Below are 23,125 nucleotides of genomic sequence, written 5' to 3' on the forward strand. Positions count from 1 at the left end.
AAAAGGGGCAAAATTCACCATAGCCTTATATGTGGATGACACCTCATTTCTACTATGAACCCCCAGTGTCGGGATATAAAGGTATTCCCACAAAAACAAGCCTTGCCGTTGAATCTACCCCTTTATGAGAACTTTCAGGCAAAATTTCCTTACTTTATGAAAACAGATTGCATAAAATACCTAGGAATTTTTCTCCCCACATTCCAAACACAATAGAAGAGTAAATACCTAAAGATGTTTAGAGATACAAGAAATCTGTTACTTAAGTGGAAATCTTTACTCGTTCCTTTTTTTGGGAGTATAGCCTTACTGTGACTCGGGTAAAAAAAAAAAAAAAAAAGATGCTGAAAGCGATAACCCCGAGTCACACTCGGGGGTAGCTAAAATAATGATAGAGCCTTACCTGGTCCGTTGGTGTCCTTCACAACTCCTGTCCTCTCGCATCCTCTGCATCTGATGAGTTACCCGGTGATATTGGTGCATGTGGACATTGGGTTGGGGGGTGTGGCAGGAATTACTACTGTATTACAATACAACACAAAATAACTATGGAATGCAATACAGTGGATTTATATGTTTTAAAGTAGTACATTGCCTTTCACGAAAATTTATTTTGCAGTATAATAGTACAGCAGTCGCCAACCTTTTCAGGTCCGCGGCTCACTAAAGTCACCGGCTCCCGACTGCCCTTGCGTAGGGAGCCGGGTGTCACTCAAACTGGGAGAAACCTCCCCCAGAGTGACATCATTATGACATACCCCGCCCACTCTTTCATCGCGGATCTGAGCCTGCAATGGGAGTGGGTGGGTTGTGTGCAGGGACACAGCCCACCCACTTCTGAGTCTGGGAACTGCTCGGGGTACGTGGTCCACGGCTCTGGTCAGTGCATCCCTCCAGCGGGGTCCTTCTCCTGTTACCACTCAGGGGTGCGCTGACCAGAGCCGCAGACTGCCAAAATTTTCTCGCGGACCACCAGTTGGCGACCGCTGGAATAGTATGTGTATAATTATTTAAATATATATTTTTTATTATTTTGACATGAATTTGTGTTTCAGACATTATTATACTGTAAAATAAATTTTCATGAAAAACAATGTACCGCTTTGAGACATACAACTCTGTTCAGAAATGAACCGCCCAGGTTAATAAAGATAACTCTTCTCCCTAAGCTGCTCTATTTATTGGAAATGCTGCCAATTCCTACTTCCGCTCCTTGTATTGAAACATTTTCAAGCAGATGTTAAATTTTTTTTTGGGCCAATAAAACAAATTTTTTTCCCCCGATTTTCTGAACTGTATGCTCCTCACCTCAGTCAACTGTCCTCATGTGCCACACGAACGATACATAATTGGTGCACAGAGGTGGAGCAATTAAAGCTTTCCCCTACACATTGGAACTAATGCTGCAGAGTACTAAAGTATCAATATCAGATAGTACTATCTCATATTTACCACTCAATTTAGTAAATATGACTAAAATGTAAGACCAAATTTCCCTTGACAATCAATCTCCTCTGACAATTTATTTTACACCCCTACAGCAGCAGACTTAATCTGCAAAAGGCATTGGAATTTACAAGATTGGTATTAAACTCTTGGTTATAGGTGGCTATATTTTACTGATCGTTGTAACCTTTATGCTCAGCCAAAGTTGTATACAGAAATCAAGCATTGAAACATGCACTTTAGTGTTTTGTCCTGCGTATTTTTAAAAAAAAAAAGGAATATGTTGCTAATAAAATGTTTTCATATACTTATTGTTTAATGTGTATGGGATCAGCAGCCACATGATCAATATTCGCACTAGGAAAGGACCTGGTATTTTAATAGGAAAACAAAAAACCAACCCTCACCTCTATCCAGTTAAAGATTGTCTGCTTTTCCTATATATTTTTTAATTTCCCCCCTTCTCAGGTTTGCAATACACATGAAGCTGTAATAAAAGCTGTGATAATGTATGTAAGAAGCTTTTTGTCACGATATATGTTGTTTTACTATTGACTTCCTAAAACTTACTTTACAAAGAGGAAGTTATTGCTTTGTTACTACTACTCTATATGTGAACCCTCATATGTATGAAACCCTGACATATTTACTATTGTATTTTCTAGACCTGAACCTTGTATTTTTTTATAATTTTCTTGTCAATTGTCATTGTTTTGTAATCTTTTAAAAAATCTTTTACATTCTACTGCTGTGTGGCTGCAATGAAAAAACCCCTAAGCATGCCTACTCTAAAACAGGCAAACATTTGCTAGTCCATCATAATACAAACTTTAATTTTAGAATTACCACTTAACCCAAAGTAATTTTACAGGTATGGTGCATACATCTCTCTTTCAATAAATAAAACAAAGGCAGCTTTGTTGTAAGCATTTTATTTTACAGAAGCTTGTTCAGGCAATGCTTCCTGCATTGGAGGCGATCCTAGGCCACAGATCAGCACATTCTTTTGCCACAGGACCTGTTATAGCTGAACCTATAAATAAAGTACAAACAAAATGTTAAAATAATGTAGTAGATTCTATTAAATCCAAAATTATCAAAGAATGATAACATCAAAAAATAAGAGGTTCATATAGCTTAATGAATTAGTTTAATGCAGCTAAACTGGGGACATCAGACACAACATGGCCCCCTTTCTTTTTTTTTCTCCTGGAATTGTGCAAAACAGGCAACAGGAATAGTATAAGAAATTAGTCCAGACACATGTTTTTTTTTGGCAACTAAGTATAGTAGCAATGATAAATGCTCAGAATACAATACATTCAAACATAACTTACAATCACAATATTGATTATAGCATTATTCGGGCCAGTGTAAATGGCACAAGACAATATTCAATGCAAAGAGCACATGGAGTTCACTGCTAGATGAGGAGAGAGAGGAGGGGAAGGCTCCAGCCTCAAGACTCTCCTTGTAAGTGGACAGCACTCTGTCACTTACAAGGAGAGGCTGTAGTGAATGAAGGCATTAAACTCTCCCTGAGATATCGCTGGATTATCATAAGACCGTGATCTGCTTGCGTTATACTAACCCCTAGTTGGGCGAAACACAGGGGTTTGCATGGTCTCATGCCTGCGTTTCTTTGTGGAGACTGTACAATTGGGATTTTTCCTATGTATATTCTTTATATGTTCTATGTTATGGTTAGTTATACACTGTCTAGCGCCATCTATACTGGCATAAATAACAATATTGTGATGCTATGGTCGGTTGTACACTGTCTTGTACCATTCACACTGGCCCGAATAATACTATAATAATTATTGTGAGATGGCTAATCTCAAGTTATGTTTATGAATGTATTGCAGTATGTGTTACAGATACAGACCATGTCACAGCTCCTCTAGGGATGCAGGAGCAATCAGGGAAGCAGAGCTGTCAGCATAGCAGAGCTCCACTGATTGCTCTGCTCCCTAATTAGCTGAGGAAAGGGAAATCCTATTGATGCTTTAGCTACACAAACATTTAAATAAAATAATTTACCATTAAAGTCTCAACCAATTTTTTTATACACATATTTAAAACCCTTTCAGGGAATGAGTAAGGGGTTTTATGTACCCCTGTACTCATTCCCTGAAAGGGTTAAAAGTAAAACTTATAAAAGTTTATAAAAGTTTTTAAGCGTTTTAAAGTTAAGCTTTAAATGCTTGTAAAAGTGCATAAAAACACATAAATGTGGTAGGAATGTTTTTATGCGTTTTTAAAACCGTTCATGTAGACCCAGCCTTACTTACAGCTTTAGACTGCTTCCAGCATAGACATATTTGGTATCTACAGATTACCAGTACTTAGTCAGTAGAATGTCCCACCACTGATTGAAGTAGTATAGCACATGTAGCTATCTCCTCACCCAAAGAAAGTGAATTTATCTCCTCTTCCTCGACAACTTAAAGTGCCACTAAACAGGCAAAACAAGTGCTTTTTAGAAGAGGTTATTTTTTGCAAACCATTAAAAACCTGAATTTAAAAGCCTGTAGGGAAATTCTAACATGCTTTAAAACAATTACATTAGGAAGCCACAAATTTACTGTTGTTCGCAATGCTGGTAGTCACTATACAAATTCAATGTAATTATCAGTCCCTAAAAAGCACCATATTTAATTTACAAGTTATTAAACGTTTTACTTGGTGGAAATGTTAAACATTATTGAAGTATAAGTCTAGCAACTAAACACTAACTTTAAAAAATAAGGATGTACAGAGAGGTCTATGTGGATGGAGAAACACCTTACTAAAATTCCTGACCAGGTGTTGGAAAAAAGGCATCATGGAAACAGTTTTATGAATTTGAAAATCCAAAATGCTATTGTAGTAATACACTTGTCAAATTCCTTAGATTGCCATGCCCTGTTCCAAATACAGGTTTCGTTAACATAAAAGTATGGACAGTCATGGCTGCCCTCTCCCCCCTGAAAATACTTCTTTGCTGCTAAAATCTGCGAATGGCTCCAGTAATGTCCACTAAGATTTAGAACAAGTAAGAACTGTACTGGCCACCCCAATTAGTCAACCTAAAAGTGAAGGTTAACTAAATTATAGGCAACATAAAAATGGTCATTGTACCCAAACAGTACTTTGAAAAATGTAGTTTTTATTCCACAGACAATAACTAATCTGTCATCCACCTGACTATTGACACAGCTTCTTGGAGGTTTAATTCTTCAAAACTAATCTGAATAAAATCAGTAATGAGAGTCTCCATAATTCTCAGTATAATTTTAACCTTTTCAGTTCTAAAATGACTAAAAAAACAAGGCAAGCTAGAGCTCAAACACTATTGTAAAGTAAAAAACAGCTATACTCCTAAAGCAACTCTAAACTCCATTCCCAGAATAATATTTGCCATGATCTCTAACTCCATAGAGGGATGCTGGTTAACCTCCTGGGCGGTTCATTTCTGTCCGGATTTATATGTCTAAAAGCAGTACATTGTTTTTCATGAAATTTATTTTACAGTATAATATAATTAGTAGGAGTTTAATAAAGTTTGAAACAAAATCATGTGAAAATAATAAATTAAATAAAAATATATATTTTTTAAGAATTAAAAAAATATAATTATACGCATACTATTATATACTGTAAAAAAAAATTAAGAAGAGACAATGTACTGCTTTTACTAATAAATTCACTGTATTGCATTCAATAGAGTTATTTTGTATTGAATGCATTACCAACAGAACTGAAATTCCCGCCACGCCCCGAACGGAACGTCTGCACGCACCAACGTCACCAGAGGACGCTGCCTGAAGGAAGCAAAAGGACAGGGATCGTGAAGGAGGACGCCGGCGGATCAGGTAAGGTTATATTTACTATTGTATTTCACTGTTTTGGCTACCCCGAGTGTGACTCGGGGTTACCGCAGTCAGCGTTTTTTTCTACCCCGAGTCACAATTGGGGTTACCGCTCAGGAGGTAATGTTTAAATCTCTAAAAGCAAACTTTTCTGTAAGACATTAGAAGTGCCTTTGCCAGTACTCCTTACCAGATGCTAGTTTGGCTAGCACCCTGACCGGCTTGTCTCAACAGGGTTTTAGTCACTGACCAGAACATGCATGTCTATATGTAAAGCCAGATATTCTAAACAGCAAGGCTATTCTAGGTGATGGATAGAAGGTGTTAAAGAGGCAAATCTAGAAAGTCAAAATTTTCACAGGGCTCCTTCCTCCACTCTTAATGAGCAGTCAATAAAGTCACAGATGTTTGTAACAGAAATCAAAGGGTCAAGAAAACTTAACTCAAAACTCAGGAAAATTAACTTTGCAGTTAAAGTAGCCCTAAACTCAAACTTTTTTTTTTTTTTACTTTACATGAAAGGGTAGACAACCCGTAAATGTAAAGTAAAAATTGTATTTACGTTTTTTTGTGCAACACCCTGAAAGAGAAGATCGAAGGGACTGGATCGAGGGAAGGCCCAGCGCTACTGAAGGATTTGCTGGAATAAAGGTGTATTTTTTTTTTTTTATTTTCACTTTAGTTTTAAAATGAAAAATAAAATTTTAAAGACAGGATATCCAAATGCTCCCGAACTTTAGAGAACACCAGAAAAAAATCAAGGCTTTTATGTTTGAGCCGGCAGAATACAGAACAGATTTTGTAAAAGACTATAGCGATTCCCATGTGTGCACATATATACTACATGACATACCTTTCATTTCACCTTTATTGTTCACTATCACCCCTGCATTATCTTCAAAATATAGAAACACACCATCTTTTCTTCGGTACGATTTCCGCTGCCGTATGACAACTGCAGGATGCACTGGAAAAACAAATTGAATTTTTTTAAACTTTAAATGTCAGTTTTGTGTAATTCATCAATTTTAAATGTATAAGGATTTTTTTTTTTTTTTTTTTTTTTACAAAACTGGTTTTGGTCCAAAAGGCTTTTCTGCTTGTGTCGGTTGAGATTATGAAGGCGTTTCGGAAAATAACTCACCTTTTTTCCTGAGTTCAGGTTTTCCTTTTTTCACTGTGGCCATCACCATGTCACCAACACCAGCTGCAGGCAATCTGTTCAGACGACCTTTGATTCCTTTAACTGAAATGATGTACAAATTCTTGGCACCTAGCAAAAAAGAAAAATAGTAATTATTCCTGACTGGGAATTTTTTTTCTCCCTGTAGATGTGAGGGGACTACATGTTTTTCTTACACATAAGGTACCCCATCAGAGCCATTCTGATTACAACAGTAATGTAAAGAGAAGAAGAAGCTCCTGTGTCATCTTTGCTGTACCTGCTTCATATTTCTCATACTAAAATGTCCAGTGTACACCTTGATAGTGCTTGGAAAGACAGCAAAACAGCAGCATTGATAATCCATGCTGCAACCAGCAACAGACTGTTTTGTTGACATGGCCAGCCAGCACTGTCAAAGTCTGGTCACCTACAAGTCAATAGCAACTTTCAGCAAGCAAACCACGCTGTTCATGCATCTCCTTGTGACCAACAAAAATGCATTGTGCAGAAAAACAGAGATGGACTTGGCAGGCTAAACCCTGGCAACACCATGTTTTAAAAAGTATTGCATAATTAATAGTCAAGTCTTACAAGGTTTAGTTCCGCTTTAAATCCTTGCCTTCTATACCTAAAACTTCATGTGTGGCCGCATCAAAACGGTCAGAGAATGAATTTAGTTACAGTTCATTTGTGGTGTAGACAGGAAAGTAAATGTGAGATTACCCCAATAGAGGGCACTAAGACTGAAAATAATAAAATTTAATTTACCTTTGTATTATAACAGGTAAGCTTCCATTGCAAAAGAGACCCTACCTTTCACCATAAAAGCTAGAGTATACCATGCTTGAAGATAAAACTGTCAGGCAGCTTATAACCATGCAAGCGGCAATTTTGAACTTCATCTGTTGTAACCGTTCTAAACATCAGAACATGTATACATAAGCAAACCGCAACAAAAATAATTATGATGTACTGGCACTATTTCAACATACCGGTGTTATCGGCACAGTTGATGACAGCTCCCACAGGAAGACCGAGGGAGATGCGAAACTTCGCACCAGAAGAACCTCCACGTCCTGAAAAAAAAAAATTAGTTTACTTAACATGGGTTTATTAAGACAATTGCATCCTAAAAAAAAAAAAAAAAAAAAAAAGATGTACCAGTAACAACAAACTAACTATCAGGGCCACCATCATTAGGAAAAAGAAATTATCATCTGCCTACTTCTGGGATTGTTAAAGTTCCAACAAATCAAACTGGGGCACCTTGGCAATGTTAGATTTTAAACATCACTCTCACAGATGCCCATGTTACTCTTTTATCCAAGGAAAGACCAGTATATTGCTTTTTTTACTTTTATTCTGTGATAGAAAACACTTTTAAAGAAGATCATATATATCACCTAATAAAGCTGAAATACTTTGATGTTCATCCCGATGATCCACCTAGCAGCTATCCTAATCCATGATACCACAAGCCAATAGATAGCCAAAGATCTGGAAAAAGGAAGCGGAGCAAAAGATGATAGCAGTGCCAGTGAAAGAACAGGAACATTTTAAAAAAATATTGCAATCAGGCTGGAAAGGGTATTTTATTGCAGAAAGGACATCATCTGTCCTTCAGCAATAAGGGACCTGTCTGGTTCCAATTTTGTATTCTTAGGGCTGGGTTCCAAACATAGTATAGTACAAGAGCATATATAAATATTGTCAAATATGTCATTTGATTAGCTCTGCATTAGTAAGGACAGCAAAAATTAGGTCTGAGCATGTTTTCATATTGCAAACGCACACAATATATTTACACGCTATTACACTAAAGCAGTATTTCTCCACCTTCATAACACAGGGAAACCCTTGGGGACAAAAAATAAACTTTCAGGTATTCAGAGAACCACAGCTATATTTACTATAATCACAGGTCACTTCACATTATTGTGTTGATTAATAGGAATAGGTATTACATTGCTGGCCAGTATGTAACCCTTACATAAAGCCAAAAAGAACATTGGTGTACAAACTGACCTGAGAGGTACAATGCCTAAAGAACCCCAACCTCTGAAGGATCCTTGGTTGAGAAAAACTGAACACACTAAATAGTTGCCTAAGACAAATAATGATCATCTTGGACTGATCTTGTGTGTGTGTGTGTACAGTGATCACTAAATGCTTTTTAGCAAAATGCCATGGGAGTGGAGGAAATCATTATAATACTATATGATGGGGGTACCACATTTATTTATTTGGGACAGAACACAGTCACTAAGTCCAAAGCGACAAAAACCTAAGTATACCCAGCTTTAGTTTGGCAGGCAGAAGTAATTTGAACGCACTTTCTGAATAAAAAAGGGTCTGACAGCACATTTTACAAAATGTGACTTCTACTCCACTTTTTAAAAAATAAATAAAAAAATGAAACTTTTTTAGATGTACAACACAGACACTGCAGAGTTATAAATCCACTTACCATGGCTCAAAACTACACATTATCCTGCACCCTTCACTAGCTAAACACAACAAATGTACGCGAAGCGCTCATCTTCCAACCTTATCCTACAGAATCAGTACATAAGAGAATGAAGGAACATGGCCCCGTATTGCTTTTCTGTACAGGCAATCATCGGATACAACGCTTTTATACTATCCGCCCCACAATCTTGACAATAACGGTACCAGGACACCGAGTGAGATGTGGACAACTAAAATTAACAAAAACCAACAACCAGCAACCGCCGCTGAGAGAAGATGGCATCAGATTTAAAAGTACCACTAACGGCACCCACCTCTCTTAGACATCTTGGTTTCCGGAAAGAGGAAGACGCCAGCAAAGGACGCTGGGATATAGCATTACAATGCCGGATGTGACGTGTCACGTGACATGCTTATACTGCGCCTTCTTGATTATTGCTTGTTTTCTCATTCGGAATTTACAGTACAATTGCGAAGAGATATAGATTATATGCAGGAGTTTTAGTATTTTTATGCGATATGGTAATTATAAAACATTGTGCAATAAGAGGGAATATTTGTAGATTGAACGAGTAGTGGTGTGGGAATGTCCAACTATGGAGACCGAACTTGTTTTAATAAAGCTAGACAATAATAAAAAAAAAAAAAAGACATCAACAACAGAAGCTGTGTTTTTACTGCAAATAATGTTTTAATGATGATTACTCTTACTTAGTCATTGTTCTTTACCATCTGTTTTTGAGAAAACTAATTACTGCAGTGTTTTTTTTTTCTTTTTTAACAAAATGACAGCATATAAACTGCACCATATCTGAAAGCTGTTTCTGATACAGTTTGTTCCTCTGAACATTGCTGTCAACCTTTTAATCTTTTTAGGAAGGTCAAATGTATTGCGCCCTGCTTCTTCCTTTACCATAGGAAATAGTTGTCTCTGCCCAGTTGTTTAAATGACATTTGTGGGCTGCATACATGCATTATACATGCTAGATTTTCTCCTGAGATTACTAAATTGTTACATATTTTACTTTTAAAGACAATCTGAAGTCAAAGATCCTCATAATAGCAATGTTTTCTTGTATTGTGGATCATCAATGTAGATGCTTAAACTTGCTCTCTACAGCACACACTTCAGAAAAGGTGTTGACCAATAAAAGTAAAATTAAAACGCTGCTTTTGCTACTTTACTTACCTATAAGGCTGGATCTACACCTAGGACCTTTTTAAAAACACATTTATATGCACTTTTACTAGTGTTTTAAAGCTTGCCACTGGTAAACGTCTATGCTGCGTTTTCCCGCGTTTACGCTGCACTCACTTTTAAACGCTGTAAAACACAGGAAAAACCCCTTATTGAAATCAAAGGACGTGTTTACCTATGTTTTCCTGCGTTAACCCTGCTTTTTAATTTTTAAAACGTTGCAAGCAGCGTTATCTATAACGCTCAAAAACATGCCTCAAGGAAACGCCCTGGTGTAAATTAGCCTATTGGAATGCATGGGAATTTCAAACATGGGCTTTTGAAGCTGGGGAAAGGCTGGGGAAAACATCCGTTTATACTAAGCCTAATAGAATTTTCCACTGCAGTGTATCTTTACCTGCCATTGACTAAATCAGAGCATATGACATTCAACCTGCTCCCTCTGAACCTAAGCTGCCATGGACCTCTGATATCAGTATTACACAGCCTGGGCTCAATATATTAGTTACCTGAATGAAGCCTACAGGTCAATCCATATGTGCCATTTCCTGAAAGGTCCCACAGTAGGAAATTATGAAGAACTTGTAGGATGCTAAGAGGTCAATTTAAAGATAAATTTATTAAGAGATTATGTAAACTGACATTGTAGATCTGGTTCTCAAAAGTACTGTTTGGTGGTTGGTGTCCTGATCATCTGTTTTTAATAAATTTTGAATCAATGACCCAGATTGAGTCCTGAGATAAACATATAGGGGTCTGTATATGGAGTATAAAATATACTCTGCTATGAAGAATAGTTACTGCTTTGTTTGATTGGGCAGTGAGATTGGCTCAGTGGTTAGCACTCTCACCTTTTCAGGTCTAGCTTTGAAGTTTTAAAGAAAAGATAACAGAGATTGTTGATCCAAGGAACAACAGATTGCCTCTTGGAATCAGGAAGGAATTTTTCTTCCCCTGTTCGAGCAAATTGAACAAGGTTTTTTTTGCCTTCCTCTGGATCAACCATGTCTTGGATTCTTATCTGGGATATGTTTATTTCCTCAGTGGTTAAACTTGATGTACTTATATGTTTTATTTCAACCTAACTGACTATGTAAGTCACAGGTTCGAATCCCAGCCAGGACATTATCTGCAAGGAGTTTGTATGTGCTCCCTATGTTTGCATGGGTTTCCCTCAGGTACTCCGGTTTCCTCCCACATCCCAAAAAAACTTACAGTTAGGTTAATGGGCTTTCCCTCAAAGAAACAATTGCCCTAAAATTTATTTGGCATATGACTATGGTAGGGACATGACATTTTGAGCCCATTTGAGGGACAGTTATCGATATGAAAATGGACTTCGTAAATGCTGCATAATATGTTGGCACTACATAAGTACTGCCTAAAAATTGTTTGCAGAGAGCAATACCTGTAACAGAAACCGTCAACGGGATGGCCCTGAAGGCTAAGGAATCCTTGCTGTTAGAACCAGCTTGAACAAGAATCCAGGAGGGCAGACAACATTTTTGGCACAAAAAAAAGTCTGTCTTCCAAATATACGGTATTGGACAATCTGCTTAATGACAACTAGATAACGGCTTAAACACTCCTATACAGGAGTAATTCTGTATGCCTAAAAGGATAGATGTATTTCCTTGTTTAAGTTAGAATCTCTGTAGTTTACTGCTTAAAAGAACTGGACAGTATTCAGCTCGGATGTTTAGATAATTGTCATACAACTACACAGTTATCTGAATGTTTGATTTAGGTGTGTGACTGAAACTACACCAACAGAGCAAGTTTGCATTCCTTACAATTAGTTTAACAATGACATCTTACATATACTCTCAATTAGAATTAAAGGTATGCTTTAAAGTAAATATTTGCTTGTGGAACTAAACACTTCACCTTTTTTATATAAAATTCATGTGTGCCTAGATAGATTATTTAGTATTTAGAACATATTTAATCTAAGCAGGTATCTTAAAACTGTCTGTAGGTGTAATTTAGGGATGTGACAGGTTTAGTAGTTTAAGACGTTTGGGGTCCATTATACACATATTATATTTGGATATCTCTCTGCCCTCTGACCTAACAAAACTCTAGCATGGAATGCTCTAGCATGGTGTTTCTCAATCTTTTTGACATGGTGGAACCCCTTGAGACACCTCTCAGGTCCAGGGAACCCTTGCTATAATTTCCATATCCACAACTCACAGTACTTAGTGGGGTGGTCAGTAAGTAGAATGTCCCCCTTACAGAGAGTCAAAAAGATCATTGGTGTCAATTAAACTGACCTGAGAAACACTGCTCTAGGGAGTCACATGCAACTCTGGAGACTATGCAGGAGAGCACCACCTTCCACTGCTGCTACTGATCACGGGTAGCTTTTCAGCTTTATATTCACAACTACTGTTAATCATATTGGTACTTCCTGACCCCTGGCTGAAATATACTGCAGGTCAGGACAAGAAATAAAATGTATAAGGCTAAACGTTGCATGATATGGAAAGTGTTAACTATTTTTCATAGATAATTAGATGGAGCAGGCAAACATATATTGCTAAAAGTCTTACTGTCTGTAAGTAATGCTTTCACATCCAACAGCAGAATGAAAACTTTAGATCAAACTAGCAGACTATTGAAAGAACTACTGCTGTGTGTAGGCAGCAGTTAGGCAGTGCAGTCAACAATCCCACACTAGCTGTTCATTGGACATATCATTTTAAAGAGCTGGCAATACACCACATAAAAAATTTGACATATACTGTTTTTGTAATATAAGGCACCACATAACATACTGATATGTATGTTCCAGTGAGGTACAGCATGTGTTTTGCTGCACTGCCTAAGTGCACCACAACTTGTGTCACATCTGGAAATATTGCACACACATTGTAAATACACTTGTGAGAAAAGTTTGTTAGAAGATAGTCTCTACAACTTCTCTTGGTTTAGATTACTAAGGTACCTGTATGTAGCAGATTGCTGATTTCATTCTTTGAGGACCCCACAGCACCTAATGTTGCCTTAATTTTGGGAGCCAGTCATTATACAGTGGTAACTTGGTATAAGTCCTTAATCCATTCCAGATCCTTGGATTTATACCAAACAGGAATTATACCAAACACATTTTCCCATAAGAAATATAATGTAAATGAATAATCCTTTCCCATGAAAAAAATTCCCATTGTTATTGGCTATTATACATTGATGGGAGTGTATGAAATAATTTAAACACTGCTTAATACTAAAATGCATAAATACAAAAACAATTAGATGAAATAAATGAAAATTGAGCCTCTCTTTACCTTCCTGAGAAGAGTGGAGTGCCTACTAGGATGGTGCTGAGAAGGTAGGAGGAGGAGATGTTATGTAATTCACAGAGAGTTATAGCGTGGGTTGTTTACTGAATGGTAGCAACTGGCGTATTGAAGCTCGTGGGCAGTCGTGGCTTTGTCTCGAGAGAGGTAAATAAGGCTAGCCCGAGGTGTTATGACTCATTTTGACCCATACAAGTTCTAGCACAAAGGTTGTATACCAGGACAGGTTGTAAACAGGACTTATACCAAGTTGGACTTATTCCAAAGCGGACTTTTACTGAGGTACCACTGTATTTGAAAACAGATGACTGTACATACAGAGTCCTTCCTACCCCACCCTCTCTCATTTTCACCTCTTTTTGTTCATTTATTTATTGTTTTACAATCTTGATACACCCAATGTGTCACTTTCTCAATAATACTAATGTACCTTATGTGTATTTTACATATATTAGTATAACCTACAACAACCCCCTTTTTTCTTTTTGAATATTATTAACAATAAAATACTATATTTCACACTACTATAAATAATAATACCCTCAAAACCTATTATGATAAATAGTACATTATTGAGGCATACCTACCCATAATAACACATCACCCACGGCTTCACACCACAGTACCAACCAACTATTTTCACGCTCAGCATCACAGTTCTGCTATCTGAGGGACTGCTGGTCTCTCATTTTACACACACACACACACACACACACACACACACACACACACTTGTCTCCCCCGCTAACCCATGATGAAATTCATAGGTTGATGATCAGTTTTTTCTTATTATGGGGCGGAACACTTAGCCGCGAAGGGCGGGCAAATAGGAAATAGGGCAGCTCCGGTTTCAATTTCTTCACGACTCAGCCGCTGGACTTTCCCAGGCCTGTGCACTGGGAAGACGCTGAGATGTTAGACTCTCTGTTTCCATCCAGCTGCACACTCTGCATGACTAGAACTATCAAAGCACTGTCTGGTTACCAAGGTAAGCCCCTTCTTATAAACATTTCATGCAATCACATTTATTGTGTTCTTGATTTAACATTTTTTGAAACTGACCTTCATATCAGTAAATTAAATGGCTAAATATAAACCTTATGTTGTTTCTTAAAGATGGTACCTGCACTACATAAATTAGAAATACATAAGGAAAATATTATCATCGACTCACGATCATCATGGTGAAGCTGTATATCTTTTTTACATCAAATTGTACATATTATTTTGTATCAACAGGCACTTATAGCTTCATTATTAAATAAATATTCCTTTTAAAACTACAATACTATTTTATGGATTTTGCTTACACCTTTACACATATGGTATATCATGTGCTCATTACATTTAAAGCATTTTTTGTATTTTGATACACAGTTCTGCTAAACAGCCTGCACTCATCCCCTGAAGAAGCCAGTTGGGCGAAAGGCGTCGGTATTTGAGCTGTGCTTTCTCTGAGATATTTAGGGATTATCTTGTCTAGCATAGGGTCGGACACCCATGACATCTTGTAACCTAATGACTGCATACTACTTTGATTATACACAGGGAAGAAACATTACAGAATTTGTGAAGCAAGCATATCTTGCATATTTTGACAATACACTGGGGGACCAAGCTAGGTATTGGGCTCCCCATATGGTATTCAACACATGTGTAGAGAGTCTAAGTTTGAAATTTGGTGTACCTATGGTATGGCAAGAGCCAAAAAATCATCATAATTATTGTTATTTTGGTGCTGTGAATGTAAAAGGTTTCAATCATTACAAGAAAAACAAGTGAGAGTACCCTGATTTGGAATCAGATGACCTGTGCCGCATGGTGCTGATGTTCTCATTCCAGTGTTCAGTACACTCTCTGATATTCTTCTATACGACATGGAGGATATACAGGGTTTGGTGTGTAATCCAGGAGTTAGCAGTGGAAGTGAATATGAAGGAAGTGTTTCATCAAACCAGCAGCTCTCCCAAGAAGAGCTCAATGATTTAATACGTGACCTAAGTCTGTCAAAACAAGCATCTGAACTTTTAGCCTCCAGGCTAAAAGAAAAGAACTGTCTGAAACCAGAAGTTAAAATAAAGGTTTTATAGGACAAAAAAGGTGACACTCCTACCACACTTCAGTGAAGATGGAGACTTTGTTTACTGTTGTAACATCCCTGGACTACTAGCTTATATGGGAGTACCAGAATACAGAGCAGAAGACCAATGGCTTTTCATAGACAGTTCCACTCGAAGTTTGATATCTGTTTTACTGCATAGTGGCAACTGCTATGCATCAATTCCAATTGGTCACTCAACAAACTGTTGATATGAAAATATCCAAATGGTCTTACAAAAGCTTTGCTATCATGAACACCAATAGTCAATGTGTGATGATTTTAAAATGGTGAACTTCCTACCTGGACAACAAAGTGGATACACAAAGTACCCATGTTTCATCTGCTTGTGGGATAGTAGAGCAAAGCAGGATCACTGGAAAAAAGTGACATGGCCTCCAAGGGAAAACATAAAAAAGGTGCAGCGAACATCATTAACGAACCAATGGTTGACAAAGAAAAAAATCATTCTCCCTCCACTACACATAAAGTTGGGATTAACAAAGCAATTTGTTAGAGCTCTGAACAAGGAGGGTGATTGCTCCAAATACATTTGTAGATTCTTCCCTGGATTGAGTACTGAAAATTTAAAAGCAGGAATCTCTTATGGACCCCAGATTTGGAAACTGATTAATGATTCAAATTTCATAAGTTGCATGACTGATACTGAAGCTTCTGCCTGGCACAGCTATGTCATGGTTGTCAATAACTTCTTGGGTAACCATAAAGCACAAAATTATGATGAACTGGTAAAAAAACTGGCTCTTAAAAAAAAAATTGATACACTATCCCCATAGACATTTTCAAAAATTTCCAAAAAACCTTTGCGATTTCAGAGAGGAACAAGAGAGAGGTTCCATCAAGATATTAAGGTGATGGAAGAAAGGTATCAGGCCAGATGGAATAGATACTTATTGGCAGACTATTGCTGGAGCCTTCACCGTGAATGTCCTGATCAGCATAAAAGGAAATCATACAAACTGAGTTTTTCAATGATTTATTTGTGATTAGTTCTGTAACTATATTAAATATGAAATATATTTACATTAAGTATTAAAAAATGTAGGCATGTCTAGTTTAATTTTGCTTAATTTTCATGTTTCATTTCATTTTGAGGTCATTATTTCAAAAACTAGAGCCAATCTAGCAAAACCAATACCATATTTGGAATTTGTGCATCAAACATAACCTAAAATGATTTTAATCTGTTTGGCAAGAAAATGTTTGTTGACCAGTGCTATGGTTCTCCAGGTTGCCCTGACTTGCTGAAGTAACGCCTTGCTGAAGATAAGATTGTAGGGGACAGAATTCAGGGCTGTGATAGTATCATTCATCTTATCATTCATCTTATGTTTAAGATAATTAACCTTGCTGGCGATATAATTATGTCATTATGTCAATTATGCCAAAAGCAGTACATTGTTTTGCATGGAAATTTATTTTACATTGTAGGCCTATAATTCTTAGGCATAACTCACTGAAATATGTCCAATATTTAATACATTTAATAATAAACTTTAAATGAAAAAACACAAAAATCTTAAAACAAGGGTGCATAAAAATACTGAAACCTCTAATATACCTATACAGTAGTATATTATATATTATAATAATTACTTTGTATTGGATTCAATACAGGTATTTTGTATTGAATCGAATACAAAATTTTTGAATTTCCTGCCGCGCTTCCTCGCACGCACCAACGCATGCACTGACATCACCGGGAACTCCGTGCACTCACCGTAGGAAGAGGACTTGGCCCAAGGATGGGATCCGATGGGCAGGACGCTGGAAGACGCCAATGGGACAAGGTAAGTGTTTTTTTTTAATGTTGTTAGCTACCCTGATTGAGGCATGTGGTAACTGTTTTCAGCATGTTTTTTTTTTACCCCAAGCCACCATTTTCTTATTGTATAGGAAATTGATCTGCTCCCCCTGCTGATGGGACCTGTTGAGTCACTGGTTTTATATCATGACCTGTGCCGCATGGTGCTGATGTTCTCATTCCAGTGTTCAGTACACTCTCTGATATTCTTCTATACGACATGGAGGATATACAGGGTTTGGAGTGTAATCCAGGAGTTAGCAGTGGAAGTGAATATGAAGGAAGTGTTTCATCAAACCAGCAGCTCTCCCAAGAAGAGACCAGTGCTATGGTTCTCCAGGTTGCCCTGACTTGCTGAATTAAGGCCTTGCTGAAGATAAGATTGTAGGGGACAGAATTTATCATTCATCTTATCATTCATCTTATGTTTAAGATAACTAACCTCGCTGGCGATATAATTATGTCATTATGTCAATTATGCCAAAAGCAGTACATTGTTTTGCATGGAAATTTATTTTTCATTGTAGGCCTATAATTCTTAGGCATAACTCACCGAAATATGTCCAATATTTAATACATTTAATAATAAACTTTAAATGAAAAAACACAAAAATCTTAAAACATGGGTGCAAAAATATACTGAAACCTGTAATATACCTATACAGTAGTATAATATATTATAAATTATAATAATTACTTTGTATTGGATTCAATACAGGTATTTTGTATTGAATCGAATACAAAATAATTTGAATTTCCTGCCGCGCTTCCTCGCACGCACCAATGCATGCACTGACATCAGCGGGAACTCCATGCACTCGCCGTAGGAAGAGGACTTGGCTCGAGGATGGGATCCGATGGGCAGGACGCTGGAAGACGCCAATGGGACAAGGTAAGTGTTTTTCTTAAATGTTTTTAGCTACCCTGATTGAGGCATGTGGTAACTGTTTTCAGCATGATTTTTTTTTTACCCCAAGCCACCATTTTCTTATTGTATAGGAAATTGATCTGCTCCCCCTGCTGATGGGACCTGTTGAGTCACTGGTTTTATATCAAAAAAAAAAAGATTTTAAGATAATGTTGGATTTGGTACTTTGAAAACCCTCTATTCAGTATGCTTTGCCCCTCTCGGTAGTCTCTTACTTCCCAACAGGAAGCATACCATTCCTATCACTACTATATATGTTGTGTGGTACCTATTGATAGACTTCTTGCTTAAGGGGTTCTATTTTCGATTAAAATGTGTTAACCTTATTCTGTAGGAAAATCATTGTGTGTGTAGTGGTTATTTCCTTTGGGACATAAGTAAATATGCTTATGATACCCTTGGCTGGATATTTGCCAACTCCAACAAAAGTATATAGAAAGCAAGAGTAGACAGAGGTTTTTTTTGGCAAAACAAGTATTGTATTAGTGATGTATTCTCAAAATACAATACAATTTATACATTAGATACATTTAAATCTTACAAAATAGGGTAACAACAAACCATCAGATATTAGTCGACCAAAGTAATTGGCACTAGACAATATGCAGCTAATGAATGAGTGGATTGACCACAAATCGCTCATATAGTACAGTATACGCAAAAAGGGTTTATCAAACTCGCCGTGTGATCAAAATTTACTGACTTGTTTTGCCCGATATAGGGGTCCTCAGGGGTGGTCGCATGTAAGCGGAAAACTTAAGTGCTGCAAAAATGATAATAAACATACATATATTGGCAAACTGCAACCAGAAAAAAAATATGTACCAAAAATGTGCCAAAAAAACCCTCTGTTGTCACAGATCCCCCTAGGACCAGGGGATCTGTGCCCCCTTCAGTGTCACCCACCTTGCACTCCCCTGCTGCCTGCACCAAATCTGCTTAGGGATCACCTTTTAGGTCACTTCCTGGTCCAGGTCATGTGACTCCCATTCAGCTGCTCCTAACTACCTCGGAGGATTAGAGTGTTCCGCAGATGTGCTCCCAATGCTGGTGGAGGTGTGAATAACAGCAACCTCCCGTCTCCAGCACCCCCTCTGGTGGTAGGATAGGACCCCAGTAGGTCACATGGCTCCCATCCATTAGCTTACCTTCCCTTTAAAAGGAAGTGACTGGCAACAACAACTTGTTGCCTGAACAAGGAGTTCCTTTGGCTCCGCTCCCAGGTTTCTGTTGCAGTCTGTTCGTGTACTGACCAAGGCTTGACCTTTGCCTATTTCTGATTGCTGGCTGCCCTGATCTTTAGCTTGTCTGACTACTCTCTGTCTCTCCTTCTGGCAGCACACTTTGTTCTGGCCAGTCAGCTGTCACCTGCCTCTGCGTGCACAGGGGGCAACAACCTGGAAGTTGTCTACAGCGTAACATCCTCACCTATAGAGCCTCTGGTGAAGACTGGGCAGCTGCTTAGTCCCTGCGCCCCACGCACGTCTCTGCCAACTGAGCTGGTGACACGGAGGATCCACCATTCTGCCCTGCAGCTGACATCTGTCTACCGTTGCTTTCTATATCCTTATTCTGTAGGCCACATAATGTTAGGTTCATAGAAATAATGAATGTACAGCGACTGGATGTGTTTGAAAGTAGTACATGATGTTTGGTGACCATGACACTGCGGCCAAAACAAATTAAAGGAGAAGTGACAACAGTTTTTACAATATAGGACTGGTATAAAAAAACTGGTGGTTTTTGGTGATACAAAACTAAAGCTATCATACAGAGCTGGCTGGTCATGTATTGTTCCCCACTTACCATTTCTGTACCAAGGAGCAGAAACTACGTCATACAATGTATCCTGTCAGTTATGGGGGCTGCTAACCTTCCTTATACACTAAAATCTTAGCAGTGGATACTTTCAGAGAAATGCAATTCACGCGACAGATAGCCAAGAGGTACATGTTCCTATTACTACATCTTCAGGTCCCTACATCTTCCCATTCCAGAGAAATTAGGGTAAGTGGCCAGCTATGTGAGACAGTGTAGCATGGTATAATAGCTATAGTTTTTCCTATCTTGTGATGGTGCGGCAGCAATAACATTTTAGGGGGAGTTAGTAACATGAGTCCCCCACTTATCCTACATTTTAATATACCAACGGCTACCCCTTCAGGAGAAATAGGGGTTCAAAGAACATGAAGGGATTTTTCATGAGATAGGGCACTATGGTATGATAGAATATTTTAGTTATTTTATCACACCTTTGTCGTATAGGACGCACTAACTTTTCCCCCCCAGTTTTGGGGAAGAAAAAGTGCGTCTTATACTGCAAAAAATACGGTACCTTTTTTTACATAGAAATTGGAGTTCGTGAAGAGTAAGGGGATAGCTATGTGCGTCAGGTACCCCACCAGCCGCTTAGTCCCTCACACTGCAGTGTCTGCAGATTTGACTCCAGGCGGCGGTGAGCAGTACTAAGAGTCTCCCCTAGGCAGGGTTCTATGACATGAGGAAGGGGTAAACGCAGGTCTAAACACAGCCTTGAAGTTTTGTGAACAAGCAAGTATATTTTTGGACCACCTCAGATTAGAGCAACTTGACAGTACCCTAATGCTCATTGTTAATTGGAGGTGGCCCCCGGGGGTCCCTAACTTGCAAACTCAATCTCAAAGCACAAGGTTGGTGGGGAGCAGCCACGGCTGGATGCCAGGTCTGTAGTATACTCTCACTCTCAGAGAAATCACACCGAGCATGTTCAGGAAGATCCCACTCCTGGTAGCTTAATCTCAGAGAAACATAGGAGATGTTCGTGCCCCATCCCCCACAATACAACTAGCAGAGAGAGCAGAGAGGGAATGAGGAGAGCTCCAGATGTGGTAGCTCCGTTGGGCACCCTTGTTATAGAAAATAACTTCTGGAATAATAATTACCCTTGCAGGGTCAATAACTCATGTTAAAAGGCAGGAAAGTAGAATCTGTCATATTTGACAGATGCAGTAGGGTGGTTGTAGGTGAAAATAAGGGTTTTCTTCTTTCAAAAAGTTATTTACAGAGATGCAAACTCTAGGGAAAAGGGAAATAAACAGGTCATAAATGAGGCCTAATCAATTTTACAACAGTTATCTATTTTTATTAATGTCATATACAATATCATGAACATTTCAAAAAACCTATTGCATGTATGTTAATTTATTGCTAGTGATTTCATCCATGTAGTCCATAAGATAAGTCTAAAGCTAGTTGTTGGAGTATTTGGTAATGTACAGATAAATGCTACAAAAATTATATAATCTGTGAATATATATCAAAATGAGTTAGCGGTTACTTACTTCAGTCTCATGAATGGGAAGAACCCTGAACAAGTTGTTCTGAAGATGAAAATCTTATTGGGCTATTAAGAGAAGGAACTAGCAGGTTTAAACCAAGAACTCTATACTTAACAAAAACACGTTTGACGTCATCAATACCCCCAACTTTTTGGAAAAATATCTTCATTAATCTGGCAGTGACAGCCCTCTAACTGGAAAACCTAAATCTACATTTATTCTGCAACTCTCTTAAAATCCATTATTACAAACATTTAATAATATAGTCATAGTTGAAATTTCCAAATTAGACACAGATCTCCTATCGCACTGGAAACTTTACAAAACTCAAATGAAAGCACTAAATAACCCCGCCTCACAAATAAACCCTTGAATAAGCGGGAAACATTGTGATGATGAACACTTCTGACTACAGCTTATTATGCTTGAAAATATTGGCGAACAAGGAATGGTACAAATAAGTACTCCATAACCTGCTGGAACAACTCTATAACAAATTTTACAGTATAATTTGGGAGACATTTACTATGGGAACAATTGACAAAGCCACTAAAGACAATGTAAAAAATGTATTAAAAAAATAAAAATCTAAATTAATGTATGAGTGTTTGTTTATTTACTATTTTTTTTCTTTTTTACAGGTTATCCTACAATGATACGATATCTCTTAATCTGAGTACACACGTGCAATTTTTGTCGTTGGAAAGGATCTTTCACGATCCTTTCCAATGACAAGGGACTACACGATGCATGAACGGTGCTGTACATACAGGACGGGGAGAGCGACGGAGCGGCACCCTGCTGCGCGCTCCCCCCCTTCCCTTGCATTAGGATCGGTCGTCGTTCATCGTCCGTGGATCCGCCAGGACGGTCGTTCGGAATGATACATTTGTTACATTATTCTTTTATCCACTGCAAGAAAAATGTAACAAATGTATCATATCACTGTGCGTGTTACAAAGTAAGAGATACTTGACAGCCGGGCATCTTCTCAATGATTGCAGCTGAGTCTTCAATCATTGAGAAGAGTGTGCAATCCCCAGGGCACTACAGGTTATTTAATCTGTAGTGCCCCGGGGATGGTAGTGGAACTGCAGAGTTCACCTGCAGTTTAGTTCCCACGGTTACATGACATCATAGCTGTGACCGCAGGCGATTAAAGGGGAGTGTAATGCGGAGACTTTCTGTTTATATGAGCCTTCTCTGGACGATATCACTGTACTGTTCAGTAATCAGGGAGAAAAACCTGCTAAACTAATAACAGTAGTACAAATGGAGAAATATTAAAAGGGAAAGCATCGGCAGAGCGTCCTCATTCACCGAAGCAGTAACAGAAAAAAAAACCCGCACAAAGCCTGCTAAAATGGTGGAATCCCCTCTTATACAACCTCAGGATACAATTTTATCTTCTGACCAAGTAGGTGCTATGGTGCCAGAACATGCATTAATTGCAGATGCGGTAGCTGTGGTATTGAAACCTACACTACAAGAGGCTATAGACATAGCAATAAGCAAAGGGAAAT

The 23,125-nt window shown here is 38.1% G+C and overlaps 1 protein-coding gene across 1 annotated transcript; it reads right to left on the reverse strand.

Moving 5' to 3' along the window:
• Positions 1-2,362: 2,362 nt before the first annotated feature.
• Positions 2,363-9,320, reverse strand: RPL23 (ribosomal protein L23). Its single transcript, XM_072414923.1, has 5 exons — positions 9,249-9,320; positions 7,458-7,541; positions 6,445-6,573; positions 6,154-6,267; positions 2,363-2,479 (listed from the first exon to the last, which is right to left on the reverse strand). The coding sequence occupies exons 1-5, from the start codon at positions 9,259-9,261 to the stop codon at positions 2,397-2,399; spliced, it is 423 nt and encodes a 140-aa protein (XP_072271024.1). The 5' UTR covers positions 9,262-9,320; the 3' UTR covers positions 2,363-2,396.
• Between the last annotated feature and the right edge of the window lie 13,805 nt (positions 9,321-23,125).

The sequence above is a fragment of the Pyxicephalus adspersus genome, chromosome 6 (genome assembly GCF_032062135.1).
Source record: "Pyxicephalus adspersus chromosome 6, UCB_Pads_2.0, whole genome shotgun sequence".
NCBI lineage: Eukaryota > Metazoa > Chordata > Amphibia > Anura > Pyxicephalidae > Pyxicephalus > Pyxicephalus adspersus.

Coding starts and splice junctions, on each gene's coding strand:
- RPL23 (XM_072414923.1), bottom strand. Junction 6,268..6,444: donor ACCTGAACTCAGGAAAAAAG/GTGAGTTATTTT, acceptor TTGTTTTTCCAG/TGCATCCTGCAGTTGTCATA. Junction 2,480..6,153: donor CAATAAAGGTGAAATGAAAG/GTATGTCATGTA, acceptor CTTTATTTATAG/GTTCAGCTATAACAGGTCCT.